The sequence below is a fragment of the Oncorhynchus tshawytscha genome, linkage group LG06, assembly GCF_018296145.1.
Source record: "Oncorhynchus tshawytscha isolate Ot180627B linkage group LG06, Otsh_v2.0, whole genome shotgun sequence".
Taxonomy (NCBI): domain Eukaryota; kingdom Metazoa; phylum Chordata; class Actinopteri; order Salmoniformes; family Salmonidae; genus Oncorhynchus; species Oncorhynchus tshawytscha.
In genome coordinates, this window is record NC_056434.1 from 78,909,815 (window position 1) to 78,926,590 (window position 16,776).

The window sequence follows — 16,776 nt, forward strand, 5'->3', positions numbered from 1 at the left end:
TGGCATCTGACACATACTCACAGTCAAAGGCTGTCTCCTTTCAACTTACAGTCATTCCTGTCCATGTTTGCTGGTTTCATGGAATTCCAACACTTTTTAATAGCCTGAAGTCACAAGATGCACTGAGAAAATTAAAGATTTTAAAGATTTTGGAAAATGTTAAAATTCAGGATGGGCGATACGCTACTCACTAAATCTCTACAACTGACTTTACGATAAGGACCTATCAGGAACACATCAGAAGAAGGGTCATACTCAAAATGCCACATTTAATGTCAGAACTATTTTTGGCCAAATAAGTCAAATAACTGTTCACAACTTGCTTGGGCCAAGAAACACGAGCAATGGACATTTGACCAGTGGAAATCTGTCCTTTTGTCTGATGAGTCCAAATTTGAGATTTTTGGTTCCAACCGCTGTGTCTTTGTGAGACAGAGTAGTTGAACGGATGATCTCAGCATGTGTGGTTCCCACCGTATAGAGGAGGAGGTGTGATGGTGTGGGGGTGCTTTGCTGGTAACACTGTCAGCGATTTATTTAGAATTCAAGGCATACTCAACCATCATGGCTACAACAGCATTCTGCAGCGATACGCAATCCCATCTGGTTTGAGCTTAGTGGGACAATCATTTTTTTAACAGGACAATGACCCAACACACCTTCAGGCTGTGTTAGGGCTATTTGACCAAAAGGAAGAGTGATGGAGTGCTGCATCAGATGACCTGGCCTCCACAAGCACCCGATCTCAACCCAATTGAGATGGTTTGGGATGAGTTGGACCGCAGAGTGAAGGAAAAGCAGCCAACAAGTGCTCAGCATATGTGGAAACTCCTTCAAGACTGTTCGAAAATAATTCCAGGTGAAGCTGGTTGAGAGAATGCCAAGCGTGTACAAAGCTGTAATCAAGGCAAAGGGTGGCTACTTTGAAGAATCTGTGGGGTTCAGACCCAGGGCCCCGACCTTAATGATGAGCTTGGAGGGTACTATGTTGTTGAAGGCTGAGCTAGTCAATTAACAGCATTCTTACATAGGTATTGTTCTTGTGTGCAGAGCGATGGCAATTGCATCGTCTGTGGATCTATTGGGGCGGTATGCAAATTAGAGTGGGTTTAGGGTGTCAGGTAAGGTAGAGGTGATATGATCCTTAACTAGCATCTTAAAGCACTTCATGACAACAGAGGTGAGTGCTACAGGGAGATAGTCATTGAGTTCAATTACATTTGCTTTCTTGGGTACAAGGACAATGGTGGACATATTGAAGCAAGTGGGGACCTCCGACTGGGATAAGGAGAGATTTAATATGTGTGTAAACACTCCAGCCAGCTGGTCGGCGCATGCTCTGAGGACACAGCTTGGTATGCCGTCTGGGCTGGCAGCCTTGCAAGGGTTAACACACAAATGTTTTACGGCGGCCATGGAGAACGAGAACCCAGTCCTTGGAGCGTGCCTCTTCGGTGGCACTGTATTATCCTCTAAGCGGGCGAAGGTGTTTAGCTTGTCCAGGAGCAAGACGTTGGTGTCCGAGACGTGGCTGGTTTTCCCTTTGTAATCGGTGATTGTCTGAGACCCTGCCACATACGTCTCGTGTCTCTTCCGTTGAACTACAACTTCAGTCTCTCTATTGACGTTTTGCCTGTTTGATAGCTCATTAAACATGGGACCAACACTTTACATGTTGCGTTTATATTTTTGTTCATTGTAGTTCCATCACCGAGGGTGTTGCCCAGAGCACAAGGCTGACAGGACACATGGCGGAACAGTCGACTGCACATTGACATTTTGTGTAGCAGGCAGCTAGAGAGCAGAGGGAGCTGTGGCCAGACACCAATGGACAGGGAGGACGCACGCTGAGTGGAAGGCTAACTGGAAAAAACACTGATGTATTGGGTGTGCATCTATTTTAAGTGACAGCAAAATGCTTTTAATGCACAGAGAGCATGATGTTTCACTATTGAAAAATAAAATTGTGAAATAAGTTGGCCCATTGCTTTACCATAGACACCGACCAAGCACCACTTATTTCAGGCACCAGATAAGGCCTATGAAATCAATTTTAGCCAGACGGGAGAAATTGTGTTTGTATTACTCAGAGACTTTATAATTGAACGTACATTTCTCAATTATGAAATGCCCCCAATGTGTATAACACAGGAACTTTTCAGATAAGCTTACACATCCAATTTGATTTTATTGGAGAATACCGGTAATTGTTTTTGAGGTGAATCAGCTTTTTCTCTGCATATAAAAATTTGGACCAAAAATGTATCATGGATCTCACGAGTTGTTTTTAGACAGGTATGATTTGGCTCCACTCTGTGCAGCCAACAAATTGCACCTCATTCCAAACCATTAGAATGAGTCTGTTGTCAGTCAGATATAGCACATTATCAAACCCTTAGTAGTCATTTACTGAGCCAGCTACCCTGAGCAATGTACTGATTATATTTTCATTGACAAATGATTATGACCATGAAGTGTGAATGACTGGTGTCCAGCCTTCAACTCCTTAAGGTTAACAATGCATCTTTCCAGGTAATGAGGATTTTAGCACAGCATAATAACCCCAGTGCAGTATGTGAGAAGTACAAGAGAAAGAGAGAGCCATAGTTGAGGTTAACCATTTGCAGCTTGGTAGAAATTCATTTGGAATTACAAAGTAATGCATTTTTATTAATTCATTGGCATCATTACTCCTTTATACAGAGGTGAGATGTTGAGGCCGAACAACTTTGTTAAAGTCACAAGATTTGACTGCCAATTCCATTGGAAAACACATTGCAGTATGGCACAAATGGATGAACGGCTTAGTTTCACCAGTTGTCAGCGCTTTTGAAGCAAGTGGCATTGTAACATGCTCCGCTTGCAACCTTTATTTAAGAAGGCAAGTCAGTTAATTTCAAATTCTTATTTACAATGACGGCCTACCCCAGCCAAACCCTAACCCAGACAACGCTGGGCCAATTGCACGTCACCTTGTGGGACTCCCAATCACAGCCGGTTATGATACAGCCTAGAATCTAACCAGGGTCTGTAGCCTCTAGCACAGATGCAGTGCCTTAGACCAATGCGCCACTCTGGGCTTGATTACATTTTTAAAATAAGTTTGCGCATGTACACGTTTCCTGGTGGTATGTAGCTTTGAAAAATACACGTGGAGAGAAAAAAAATCCCCAAAGATACATTTTATTTCAACAATATAAATATTTACATCTCACATTTAAAATATATATTTACAGACAGATATTCCATTAAGAAATATTAAATTAATGTACAATTCAGGTAAAATGATATTTTTTTGGCTTCCAGTAAGATTGTCGCTTTCTGACGACTAATGCCGGACAACTGACATCACGGGATTGTCACAGAATGCAGTGTGTTCTAACACAGAGTATTCCAATAGCCCGAGATCCTTTTGGCCTGAGAGGGGGCAGTGTGTTAAAAGGTCCATGACTAAAACTAATAAATAAGATTTGAAATGTTGTTGGTTTTAAAAAGGTTAATGATTGAGTCTTCATCCAGGGCTGCATTGATCTCACAGGCGTCTGACGTTCCTCTTGCTGCGAGCGCTGCCGATGAGGATAGGGTTAGCCCTGGAGCTGCTAGGCCCCCGGGGCAGCCCTGTCTGGCAGGCTGAGGAGCCATGAAAAGGGCCCTGGCACAGGGTGCAGAAGTCAAATCCACAGCTGAGGCGGGTACAGGTGGCCCTCATGGCGTCTGCATTGTGCTTGGCAGGAGAGCCGCAGCGTTTACAGGGTTTCAACGACTCGTGCTGCTTCAGCAAACTGGCAGCCTAGAGAACAAAACCAAAGGTAAAAAAGACTACAGAGCATATCTCACTCATTGTATCATTTGTAACATGAACATGTCAATGACTTTCTTGGAACTGATTTAAGGGTGACACCAACTCTCAATAAGTACACACACTGAGCACCATCATGTCCTCTGTACCGTTACAAGCAAAGTGGATAGCACAACCCTCACCTCTTGGTATTCTCTGAAGCGAGATTGCTGGGAGCAGTACAGCGTCTGTGTACCTTCTCTCTGGGAGCGCGTCCTATAGGTAGACTTCTGGATAGGGGTTGAAGCTACTCTCTGCATACAGGACATCACAACCCGGGACAGTGCCGCATCTCGCGTCAAAGAGCCCACATTCTCCAGTCCTGCAGAGGTTCTTGGGTCCTACAACAAATAGACATTGTCATTTATCAAACAATGTTCATACAGTGGATTACCCTATGGCTAGGTCATTAACATTGAAGTACTGGAAGGGGCCCCTGTAAATGAATCCAGATAAAGAACATATCAGCATAAGGGATTAGCAAGTTGGGAGCAGTTGCAAGCTAAAAAAAAAACCCATCAATGTGGTTCAGAACTATTGCCACCCGAAAAAGGGTATACAATGACTATAGTAACCCCAGTTAAATGTAAGCGCTTACCCTGAGTCGCTCTTTAGCCTGGTCGCATCTACAGAGTGCAGACTTGTCTTGGCAGATTACTTTTCTCCAGGTCTTGCTCACTTTTCTACAGCTGTGAAGAAAACAAAACCACCATGAATGAACAGCAGTGTAAAGTACTTAAGTAAAAACACCTGAAAGTACCACATAAGTAGTTTTTGGGGGTATTTTTAAAATATTTTTTACATTTACTTAACTACATTCCCAAAGAAAAGTATGTACTTTCTACTCCATACATTTTCCATGACACCCAAAAGTATGCATTACATTTTGAATGCTTAGCAAGGTAGGAAAATGGTTTGATTCACATTTATCAAGAGAACATTTAATATACATTTTTTAAAAACCTTTATTTAACTAGGCAAGCCAGTTAAGAACAAATTCTTATTTTCAATGACGGCCTAGGAACAGTGTAACTGCCTTGTTCAGGGGGAGAACGACAGATTTTTTCCCCTTGTCAGCCCGGGGATTCGATCTTTCAACCTTTCGATTACTAGTACAACCCTAATCACTAGGCTACCTGCCGTCCCACATCCCTGGTCATCCCTAATGCCCCTGATCTGGCGAACTCACTGAACACATGCTTCGTTTGTAAATCATGTCTGAGTGTTGGATTGAGCACTTGGCTGTCCGTAAATTAAGAAAATGGACCAGTATGGTTTGCCTAACATAAGGAATTTGAAATGATTTACACTCTTACTTTTGATACTTAAGCATATTTTAGCAATTACATTTACTTTTGATACTTAAGTATATTTAAAACAAAATACTTTGACCTACTCAAGTAGGATTTTACTGGGCGACTCACTTCTACTTGAGCAATTTTCTATTAAGGCAACTTTATTACTTAAGTATGACAATTGAGTACTTTTCAAACCACTGTCAATGAATACACAAGAGTATAAATGCATTTCCAAGTTGAAAAACCTCTACAACTGTCATAGGACCAGTAAAGATCACATGTTTACCTTATTAAGTCTACATCTCCTAGCAGAAGCAGGATTCTTGTGAGGATGTGCTTCATGTCCCTCTCTAGCAGTGCTTTTAAAACGTCCATACATTCAAGGCCCAAGTGCCCACCAATAACCCTTTCAAGGCCAGAGTCCTCTGCTAGCCTGCTAATGACAGACCAGTCATAGCTTTGGGTCCTCTTGAAACTTTTGGCGAGTTCTTGGCATACAGCGTGTTGAAACTTCAGTATGGGGAGTTTTGAGGCAGTATGCTTAGCCTTGTTGTGATAATCAGCAACTGGAGTACTTGGGGAGAATATATGCTGTCCTGGAGACTTCTCTAGTTCCTTTAAGTTATCAAAGTCCTCTATCTGGCTGTTCTGTAAAGACAGGAAACCGCTGTCCTCGAATGCTTCACAGCCTAGGTTCACCCCGTCAAGGTCCACATTATGTTGGTTATTCTCCTTATTGTGAACACCTTTCACATCATCCTTGAGGCAAAAGTTTGCAGCTGTGGTGACACATGGTGAGAGCTGTGATTTGGCTACTACTTGGGCGCATTCCTTTAGTGGTGAGGTTCTCAGGCCAGACTCCTTGTATGTGACATGTTTCTCCATGTCGCATGGAAATCGGGGTTGCTCGTAGTTGGACGGATATTTCATTTTTTTAAATGACTGATTGTGTTCAAATTGTAACCTTGAGGTAGAGAAGATAAAAAGTTGCATTAGCCAGTTTCATCTCAATCAAAACGCGCCAAACTGGACAGCTAGTCAGAACTACAACACGTTGTGCATCAAACCACAGTGGATTGCCCACTTACACTAGTTTGTTATATTCTCTAAAATGTAACATTAGCTAGATATTGTTTTGGTTGATCAAAAAGTATAAAGACAACGTAGAACTGCAATCTCTCCAAAGGGCGCACTCCTAGTTCCCCCCAATTTAGCTTGTAACATAGCTAGCTAACTGGCTAGACAATTGAGTAAAATACTGTAGTTAACTACTAAAAGACCATCGTTAACGCTAGTCGTTTGCAGCATCAGATCTTTCCAGTAACGTTAACCTTCGTTATATTAAAGATAATGTTGACTGTGGTTATTATATTCATAGGATAGCCAAGGCTAGCTAACCTCTAATTTTACGCGCGTACATTTAGCGCTTAAAAACGAAACTGTAATATTGATATTAACGTCATTGCAAAATGTATAGCTACAAAGCAGTTAACTACCGAACATTAAATGAATATTAAACTTCATAGCTAGGTAGCTAAGCCAGATAGTTATGGCTAGTCAAATTGGTTATCATTTACTAACGTTGCAAACTAACCAGCCTGCATCAAATGAATTGCGACATATCATAGATGAACACAAGTTAGCTAGCTATAATAGCAAACTTGAGGTAACGTAACAAAATGTTTCATACCTGTAACTTTAATGACTTCTTGATTCCCACCTATTTCTGCTGTTAAACTTTTGCTAATGACATTAGCTCGCTAAGCGGGGTTTCACAAACTTGAGAACTACTTGAATGAGGACAATATGAAAATGCGCCTGTTTCCTAGCTACACATTTGAAATCCGTGTCCAAAAGGCGCACACCAATGAGGACCAAGCAGGGCAGTTACCTTTAAACCGGGAAACAAATGGGAGTAGAGGAAAGCGCACGCTGACGTTATACGTCAGAGCGCAATAGACCGCTGCATTTTCCCCCCAGTATTTAAAAAAAATACAATTTTTTATTTTCAGTTTAAAAACCTTTCTTGGAAAATACAGTAGAAAATATGTCGAGGTGTACGCGACTCGTTTAAATATTGGTGCAATGATTCTATTCTTTTAAAAATGTGTTTGAAATATGGGAAAAGAAAAGGGCAGTCAACACAGCATGAATAAAGTAATAGGCAGTCACTGACAAATACCTGTCATGTCATACACAAATATAATTCATTGGGCAATACTTTGTCTCTGCTGGGGGGAGGGGGTACTGATGTATTCTGAAGTTTTACTGCTAAAAGATAAAAAAGCAGTTTGAGAACTGGCAGTTCACACCCATGGGCGGAGTGTGTAAAGTGGGCTCTTAAACTAAAACCATGAAGGCAAACAAGCACACTGATCTTGCAAAAGACAACATGCATAGCTTCATAGATTTAATGTAAACTACCACATAGACTATTATTGATCAGAGTTATTTTCTCCAAGAATGTCCATGAGAATCTCCTGGTTAGAGAACTCCTCTAGTGCCAAATTCATTTCCTCTAGAAGCTCTTCGCCCACAAGAAACTCCCTGACATCATGCACTGTTTTCAAAATCCGATGATCTGTGATTCGGTCCTGGGGAAAGTTGTAGGTCCTGATTTTCTCAGATCTACCTTTGGTACCAATCTAAAAAAAGGATAGATTAAACATAGTCAATAAAGAAAATGTGCTATACAGACCAACACTTAGTGTAAAAGCTTTGTAACCAACAGACAGCCGGCAACTATTTGAGTTCCCACTCCCCCAAGCCCATCTCAGCTTCCACTTTCAAGGCATTAAATCTTCCAACAGACAACTTTCTCACCTATGTCAGTCATGTCGATTCTATCATTGCAAACCATATTAACTTTTGCCCATTGCTGTCCATTGTCTTTCTACAACACTGTCTTTTTGAGAGTTCAAGTCTAGGTTTTGTAAATTACTTTGTGGTAAACATACAGTGCATTTGGAAAGTATTCATACCCCTTGACTTTTTCCACATTTTGTTACATTACAGCCTTATTCTAAAATGTATTAAATTATTTCCCCCCCTCAATCTACACACAATACCGGATAATGACAAAGCAAAAACAGTTTAGAAATGTTTGCTAATTAATCAAAAATAAAAAACTATCACATTTACATAAGTATTCAGATCCTTTACTCAGTACGTTTATGAAGCACCTTCGGCAGCGATTATAGCCTTGAGTCTTAGGCATGACGCTACAAGCTTGGCAAAGCTGTATTTGGGGAGTTTTTCCCCATTCTTCTTTGCAGATCCTCTCAAGCTGTCAGGTTGGATGGGGATCGTCGCTGCACAGCTATTTTCAGGTCTCCCCAGAGATGTTCGATCGGGTTCAAGTCCGTGCTCTGGCTGGGCCACTCAAGGACATTCAGAGACTTGAGAAACTCCTGCATTGTTTTGGCAGTGTGCTTAGGGTTGCTGTCCTGTTGGAAGGTAAACCTTTGCCCCAGTCTGAGGTCCTGAGTGCTCTGGAGCCGGTTTTCATCAAGGATCTCTCTGTACTTCACGCTGTTCATCCTTCCCTCGATCCTGACTAGTCTCCCCGTCCCTGCCACTGAAAAACATCCCCAGAGCCTGATGCTGACACCACACTTCACCATAGGGACGGTGCCAGGTTTCCTCCAGACGTGACGCTTGGCATTCAGGCCAAAGAGTAAAATCTTGGTTTCAACAGACCAGAGAATCTTGTTTTTCATTGTCTGAAAGTCTTTAGGTACCTTTTGGCAAACTCCAAGCGGGCTGTCATGTGCCTTTTACTGAGGAGTGGCTTCTGTCTGGCCACTCTACCATAAAGGCCTGATTGGAGGAGTGCTGCAGAGATGGTTGTCTTTCTGGAAGTTTCTTATATCCCCACAGAGGAACTTTGACTGAGCTCCAGAGTTACCATTGGGTTCTTGGTCACCTCCCTGGCCAAGGCCCTTCTCCCCCGATTGCTCAGTTTGGCCAGGCAGCCAGCTCAAGGAAGAGTGTTGGTGGTTCCAAACTTCTTCCATTCAAGAATGATAGAAGACACTGTGTTCTTGAGGACCTTCAATGCTGCAGAAATGTTTTGGTACCCTTCCCCAGATCTGTCTCGACACAATCCTGTCACAGAGCTCTACGGACAATTCCTTCAACCTCATGGTTTGGTTTTTGCTCTGACATGCATTGTCAACTGTGGGACCTTATAGACAGGTGTGTGCCTTTCCAAATCATGTCCAATCAATTGAATTTACTACAGGTGGACTCCAATCAAGTTGTAGAAACATCTCAAGGATGATCAATGGAAACACTATGCACCTGAGCTCAATTTCAAGTCACATAGCAAAGGGTCTGAATACTTATGTAAATAAGGTATTTCAGTTGTTATTTTTTATACATTTGCAAAAAATAAAAAATACAACTTTTCACTTTGTCATTATGGGGTATTTTGTGTAGATTGATGAGGAAATGTTTTTATTTAATCAATTTTAGAATAAGGCTTTAACGTAACAAGATGTGGAAAATGTCAAGGGAGCTGAATACCTTCCAAATGCACTGTATGTAAAACTTTGAACTGGATTTTGATATCCATTCCTTATATAACAATTTTGACCAGGAACAATCTTGTATGTGTGCAGTTCAGATTCGTACCTGGACTTTCCGTGCAGTATATCGCTTACTGGTCTCTTCTTCCAGCCTCATACTATAGAGTTTGGCACGTAAAACCTTCATGGCCTTCTCCTTATTTTTCAGCTGGGATCTTTCCTGCTGGCATTCTGATACCACACCTATGACCCCAAAACAGAGATAAAACGCCATTGGTTTCAAATCAAATCTATATAAGAATAGGAGTTTCATACTCCACTGTCTGATCCTTGCGGAATTGTATTGGCTGAGATTACCTGTCGGTAGATGAACTATTCGCACTGCGCTGTCTGTGGTGTTGACATGCTGGCCCCCGGCTCCACTCGCCCTCTTGGTTTCAATCCTCAAGTCCTTCGCATTAATTGTGAAAGTGATCTGAAAAAGAAATAATGAATTGAGCACTTAGCAAAATAAGTCTGTACTTAATCTTTGATAACAGTGGTAATGTTACCAAAGAAAGAAGGTAAGTACAAGGTAAGTACAAGGGCCAAATGCCTCAGGGAAGGTCTCACCTCTGTAGGCTGGGGTAGCACTGCCACGGTCATGGTGCTGGTGTGCATTCGGCCCTGTTTCTCAGTCTTAGGGACTCTCTGCACGCGATGCACACCTGCCTCAAACTTCATCCTCTTGTAGCTCTTAGGACCACTGACACTGGCTGATGCATGACGTAACCCACCTGCAGACAGTTGACATTCACACACACAAAGTTACCATTCATAAAATGGAGTCAGTTGAAGTTTGGGTAAACACTAGCAACAGGAATGGTTTGACAACAACAAACCTGTTAATGTGACTGACCTATTTCACTTTTCATGTACTCCAGGATGTCAAACCCCCAGCCCTGGTGTGCTGCAAAGCTCTGGTACATGTCAAAGACCTCTGCAGTGAAGAGCATGGCCTCCTGACCTCCGACCCCTGCGGTGACCTCCAGGACCAGGTCACTCATGTCTGACTCCTCCTCAGGGATCAACAGGGACAGGATCTGAAGGAATGTAGAAGAATCAGACATGACAGTTTAGTAATTTTCTCAAACTATGTTTTCCATACTGATTCGATTTCCTTTCGGCATCCTAAACGTGCTTTAATCAGTGTCATCTTATTCCGACTGTAGGGGGAACTTAAAATGCAGGTGTGTACCTTTTGTCTAACATCTTGAATCGCTTTCTGACAAGCCTCCCTCTCAAGGACTGCCAGGTCACGCATGTCTGGGTCGTCATCTTAGAAAGGAAAAACAATGTTTCTTATTTCACTGAATTTACTATCAGTGAAAGATCCATTTATACCGAACAGAAATATAAATGCAAAATGTAAAGTGTTGGTCCCATGTTTCAATACGCATAAAAAGCTTATTTCTCTCACATTTCACACATTTGTTAACATCCCTGTTAGTTAGTTAACATTCTTTGCCAAGATAATCCATCTACCTGACAGGTGTGGCATATCAAGAAGCTGATTAAACAGCATGATCATTACACAGGTGCTGGGGACAACAAAAGGCCACTAAAATTTGCAGTTTTGTCATGCATACTGACAGGAGGAATGTCCAATAGAACTGTTGACAGAGAATTTCATTTGAACTTTTCTACCATAAGCCACCACCGTCATTTTAGAGAATTTGGCAGCCGGCTTCACCACGGCAGACCACGTATACCCGCGCCAGCCCAGGGAACACAAACTGTCAGAAAAAGTCACAGGGAAACTCATCTGAGTGCTCATCGTCCTCACTTGGGTCTCGACCTGACTGCAGTTCGGTGTCGTAACCGAATTCAGTGGGCAAATGCTCACTTTCGATGGCCACTGACACACTGGAGAAGTGCTCTTCACGGATGACTTTGGTTACAACTGTCCCGGGCAGATGGCAGACAGTGTGTATGGTGTCGTGTTGGCGAGCGGTTTGCTGATGTCAACATTGTGAAGACTGCCCCATAGTGGCTTTGGAATGGGCAGGCATACGCTACGGACAACGAAGACCACATTTTATTGAGGGCAATTTGAATGTACAGAGATACCATGACAAGATCCTGAGGCCCATTGTCGAGCCATTCATCCGCCGCCATCACCTCATGTTTCAGCATGATATTGCACAGCCCCATGTCACAAGGATCTGTACACAATTCCTGGAAGCTGAAAATGTCCCAGTTCATCCATGGCCTGCATACTCAAGAGACATGTCACCCATCAAGCGTGTTTGGGATACTCTGAATCGACGTGTATGGCAGCATGTTCAAATTCCCGCCAATATCCAGCGACTTTGCACAGCCATTGAAGAGTAGTGGGATGACATTCCACAGGCCACAATCAACAGTTAGATCAACTCTATTCGAAGGTGTCGTCACGCTGCATGAGGCAAATGGTGGTCACACCAGATACTGACTGGTTTTCTGATCCATGCCCTGACCTTTAAAAAAAAAGGTATCTGTGACCAACATATGCATATCTGTATTCCCAGTCATGTGAAATCCATAGATTTGGGCCTAATAAATTTATTTCAATTGACTGATTTCAAATATGAACTGTAAATCTTAGAAATGGTTGCATTTATATTTTTGTTCAGTGGTAGATAGATACAAGATGCATACATTATACACAGTCACCTGATGTAGGAACAGGTACCGTTTGTTACAATGTCAAACTCACAAGCTGCTGATACCTATTGGTCACGAGATGCCCTTCTGTTGATAGAACATCACACATTAGGTGTGGCCTCACCTTTCAGTAATGTTTCAGTTTCAGCAAATTCCTGCTGTTTTGTCTGAAGCTCTCTGGTGTACTGGATTAGTGGGGCTAGTACAGAAACTCTTGTTCTCTTCACTCTCAATTCCTCTTCACCGTCCTGCTGTCCCTCTGTCATGTTGACAACTGTCAGACTATCTCTGTACTCTGTCTCCATCTTCTTGATGTAATCCTGTAGTGATCTTCTGGCAAAGATCTCGTCCACTGACAGTAACTTTGTAATCATCAATGGCCGAGTTGCATGCATAGCTCTACTATTTGGGCAAAGCTTTTGGGACGAATTTTGACATCTACCGCATAGAACCGCTCCGTAATCTCTTTGTCTTTGGGACATGACAGTAGACCCCCTCTGGTAAGAGGACATCCAGGAACGACCACACACGTTCCCTACGTGCATTTTGACAGCTTGAGTAAAAGCCATACTAAACAATGGTTCGCATAAAAGGCTTAATACAACAGTGGAACAATATTACTCTTTATAATTTGTTGATTTGTTTAGCATATTATCTAGTTAGCTAGCTGATTTGTTTTGCACTACACAACGACAGCTAATTGAAGTGATATGACGTTCTGAAGGGTTTTGGATAGTGTGTACAGTTGTATCGACCATAACGACTATTTTCCATAAATCATTTTTTTCTGGATGTTCATTTATCGTAGCTAGCTAACCATCACCAAAGCCAGAGAAGTTCTTTGAGAGGTGCAGCTCAAGGGCGCTGACATGTTGGTTTTTGCACATAGGTAGTTGCGCACTATTTCGATTCTCATATACCGTAAGTATGGAAATAAACACGTAAATTACCGTAAGTAAACAAATACATGTAGCCAAAACATTAAGATTTATTAGTAGTAGTAGCTACAGTATATAATAAACCGGATAGTTTGGCTCCTGGTGCTGATTTGCAAAAAAATATATATTTATTTAATGCTATAATTACCTTGGTAACCCGTTTATAATAGCAATAAGGCACATTGAGGGTTTGTGGTATATGGCCAATATACAACAGCTAAGGATTGTATCCAGGCACTCCACGTTGAGTCTGCTTTGAGTCGTACATAAGAACAGCCCTTAGCCTTGGTATACTGGCCTTAAACCACAACCTCTCGTGCCTTATTCCCTAAGTATCGCATTGTGTAAAAATAACAATGTTGTATAAAACTTCACCAAAGCATTCAAATGTCAAAACATGAATGTGTCACTGCACGGGACTGTCTTAATGACCACTTTGACTGTTGTGTTTACTGTTTATGGAAACAACCCAGGGAACAACCATCCCATGTTCCACCAGCAGATGGGAGGCAACATCCATCCAACTTTGCAGTTCACTGAATAGTCAATTTACAGGTTGTGTAATGTGTAACTAACTACCAATGATATATATGTAACTACCCACTATATATGTAACTAAAAACTGCTTGAATCAACATTGTTTCCACGTAATTTCAACCCCCCAAATATATGTGATGAGGTTGAATCAACATGGAAAACTGATTATATATATATTATATATTTTCACCCAACTTTTAACCAAAATCAAAACTAGACGTTGAACAGTGGGTAGACGTCTCTGCCCAGTGGGTAGAAACTAGACGTCTGTGCCCAGTGGGTAGAAACTAGACGTCTGTGCCCAGTGGGTAGAAACTAGACGTCTGTGCCCAGTGGGTAGAAACTAGACGTCTGTGCCCAGTGGGTAGAAACTAGACGTCTGTGCCCAGTGGGTAGAAACTAGACGTCTGTGCCCAGTGGGTAGAAACTAGACGTCTGTGCCCAGTGGGTAGAAATGGGGTAATGGTTTCATTACAGTACTCTATGTGTATGATGTTGGTAGGTTATTGCTTGCAGCTGTGCACCATCATACGATTGGCAGCTCATAAAGCAAATCAAGTTCAAGAAGAGTATTGCCAAATTTGGTTTCCCTTGGAATTTGCCTTGGGCAGGATAAAACATATTATATTTAACCAGATTTGGCTGTTGCTCAGTGCTTTTGGTTCCTTGGAAAATGAGGATTTCCCAGCTGTGATTCATATTTTCTTTGCCCATGAGATAGATAGGATGGAATGCAAGGAACACACACAGTTTCCAGTAGTAATCAGGTTGAGACTTTTACTACTTGATGTTGGTAGTAAATAAGTAGTCACAACACTACAACCAGACTACACCAGCTTTTCGCGACTGCAGAAGAAGACAAAACAGGAAGTAGTTGGTTGTTGTTAGCTAGCTACTGTTTTTGACCATTATGAATGTAATCATCTTCCATCCTTCGTCTGCCTGTCTTTCATGGCCCTTATGCTCAAATCAATCTTTAAATGCTTGTTTGATTTGATTTAGTCCTATTGATTTGATTTAGTCCTTTAACTTTGAGTTTTGGTTGAGATGGAGATGTGAATCCAACACATAAATGTTTTATTTGAAGACAAACTGGAATTAAAGTCAGACTAAGTCAGTGGCACAGAAGGAACTATCCAAGCAGAAAATGCATCTTCTTCAAATGTTGATATTTGGTTGCGTTGACAACGAAACACAATTAAATCAACCAGAGCTTGAAATCCTAGGGCTATTGTATTGTCTATTTTTAGTTTACTTCTGTGTTGAATTGAAGCAATAGCTGTTGATGACTTTATAAATGCTATGTAGGCCTAAATAGCATCATTGATGATTGATAAAGTACAGTCACATTTCATTTGCTCTGTTAAACCTACCCTTTGGAATGACTTCGATAGCAGCAGTGAATCTATATTTAGTTTTTAAGTGGAGATCTCTCAACAATCATTCTCATGATAGCACATTGATAATAGTCAGTGACAAGTATCATATCTAAGCTGGGCTTGTTTAAAATGCTGGATAGGAGACCAAAATAATAGCTTTAGATCAATTCTCCAGTAAGAAATTCTCTAAAAGGACTTTGGAGGCAGCTTATGGTAGAGAAATGAACATTAAATTATCTGGCAACAGCTCTGGTGGACATTCCTGCAGTCAGCATGACAAGTGCACGTTCCCTCAAAAACTTTATCTGTGGCATTGTGTTGTGAGGACAAAACTGCACATTTTAGAGTGGCCTTTAATTGCACCCAGCACAAGGTGCACCTGTGTAATGATCATGCTGTTTAATCAGCTTCTTGATATGCCACACCTGTCAGGTGGATGGATTATTTTTGCAAAGGATAAATGCACCCTAGAAGGCATGTAAACAAATGTATGCACAAAATGCGAGAGAAATAAGCTTTTTGTACGTATGGAACATTTCTGGGATCTTTTAGTTTAGCTCATGAAACATGGGACCAACACTTTACATGTTGCGTTTTATTTTTGTTCAGTATATTTTATACAAGGTTTGTCTATGTTGGTTACCATGATGACATAATCCTGTGGTTGAAATATCACTCTCAAAACAATAATTTTGATGACTTTTCCAAATCCAGTGTATATTCCACGTAGATTCCATGTCACAATACATTGACATTGCGTTGAAAGAATGTTGATTTAACCAGTTTGTGCCCAGTGGGGTCGATTCCCTGTGAGGGATACAAGCCCAAAGTGCCAATTATAGGGTTTAGCCTTGGTGCCGCTGCCAATATAGTGAAATCACTATCTCTTGATCTAAAGTAACTACAAAAATCCCCCCAAAGACACAATGACCACCCCTGTAGATGTGGAAATTAACTTGGTTTACATTGTGCTGGATCAATGGGTCGCTTCAAAGAGTAGACAGTGTTATCACAAGAAAGATCAGACAATCAGACACACTGGTTTAAATCATCTTTCACAATCTACCCCCCAGTTTGCTAAAATTCTCAATACAAGACTCGGGTGATCCTATGGATGAATAACTTCTGGCTGCAGGACTTCCATCAGACTTTTTGGGCAGGCTGCCCCATATGATTCCTGAAAAAATGTTAATCTCCTGCAAAGTTATGCTTCGTGCTAATTATTTAAGGGAATTAGAAGGATTTTCTTAATATGGGTCAGGCCAGCGACTGTGCTGTGTCACCATAGATTACAGGACCTGGGGGGCTGTCAGGGGTGTATGGCGCCTACACAACCAGAGTAAAAAACATCTGGCACCGCACACTATTTCAGCAATCCAACTTAAATCCACATGGGAGTTGGATGCAATTACACTTGTAATATTCTAAGGGGGATTTTCAGTCAGAGGTGAGGGAGGTAGACAAAGGAAGCAGACAGCTGCAAAACAAGACAAGTACTGTTTTAAATGTGTATTTCAAACAAAGAGTGACTTGTTGAATGAGGTCAGGATTGTGGTATACATATTAGGAACT

At 41.6% G+C, this 16,776-nt stretch overlaps 2 protein-coding genes across 2 annotated transcripts; both read right to left on the reverse strand.

The window, feature by feature from the left end:
* Nucleotides 1–3,167: 3,167 nt before the first annotated feature.
* Nucleotides 3,168–6,997, reverse strand: fbxo5 (F-box protein 5). The gene is made up of 5 exons (XM_024425107.2): nucleotides 6,827–6,997; nucleotides 5,423–6,100; nucleotides 4,437–4,527; nucleotides 3,982–4,179; nucleotides 3,168–3,790 (listed from the first exon to the last, which is right to left on the reverse strand). The coding sequence occupies exons 2-5, from the start codon at nucleotides 6,064–6,066 to the stop codon at nucleotides 3,533–3,535; spliced, it is 1,191 nt and encodes a 396-aa protein (XP_024280875.1). The 5' UTR covers nucleotides 6,067–6,100; nucleotides 6,827–6,997; the 3' UTR covers nucleotides 3,168–3,532.
* Nucleotides 6,998–7,118: 121 nt separating this feature from the next.
* Nucleotides 7,119–13,244, reverse strand: mtrf1l (mitochondrial translational release factor 1-like). Its single transcript, XM_024425105.1, has 7 exons — nucleotides 12,475–13,244; nucleotides 10,903–10,982; nucleotides 10,564–10,747; nucleotides 10,278–10,441; nucleotides 10,023–10,140; nucleotides 9,772–9,908; nucleotides 7,119–7,781 (listed from the first exon to the last, which is right to left on the reverse strand). The coding sequence occupies exons 1-7, from the start codon at nucleotides 12,917–12,919 to the stop codon at nucleotides 7,572–7,574; spliced, it is 1,338 nt and encodes a 445-aa protein (XP_024280873.1). The 5' UTR covers nucleotides 12,920–13,244; the 3' UTR covers nucleotides 7,119–7,571.
* Nucleotides 13,245–16,776: the final 3,532 nt, after the last annotated feature.

Coding starts and splice junctions, on each gene's coding strand:
- fbxo5 (XM_024425107.2), bottom strand. CDS start 6,066: ATGAAATATCCGTCCAACTACGAGCAACCCCGATTTCCATGCGACATG. Junction 4,180..4,436: donor AGGCTAAAGAGCGACTCAGG/GTAAGCGCTTAC, acceptor TATTTGTTGTAG/GACCCAAGAACCTCTGCAGG. Junction 3,791..3,981: donor GCTTCAGAGAATACCAAGAG/GTGAGGGTTGTG, acceptor TTTGTTCTCTAG/GCTGCCAGTTTGCTGAAGCA.
- mtrf1l (XM_024425105.1), bottom strand. CDS start 12,919: ATGGCTTTTACTCAAGCTGTCAAAATGCACGTAGGGAACGTGTGTGGT. Junction 10,442..10,563: donor GTACATGAAAAGTGAAATAG/GTCAGTCACATT, acceptor AACTGTCTGCAG/GTGGGTTACGTCATGCATCA. Junction 10,141..10,277: donor TGCTACCCCAGCCTACAGAG/GTGAGACCTTCC, acceptor TTTCTTTTTCAG/ATCACTTTCACAATTAATGC.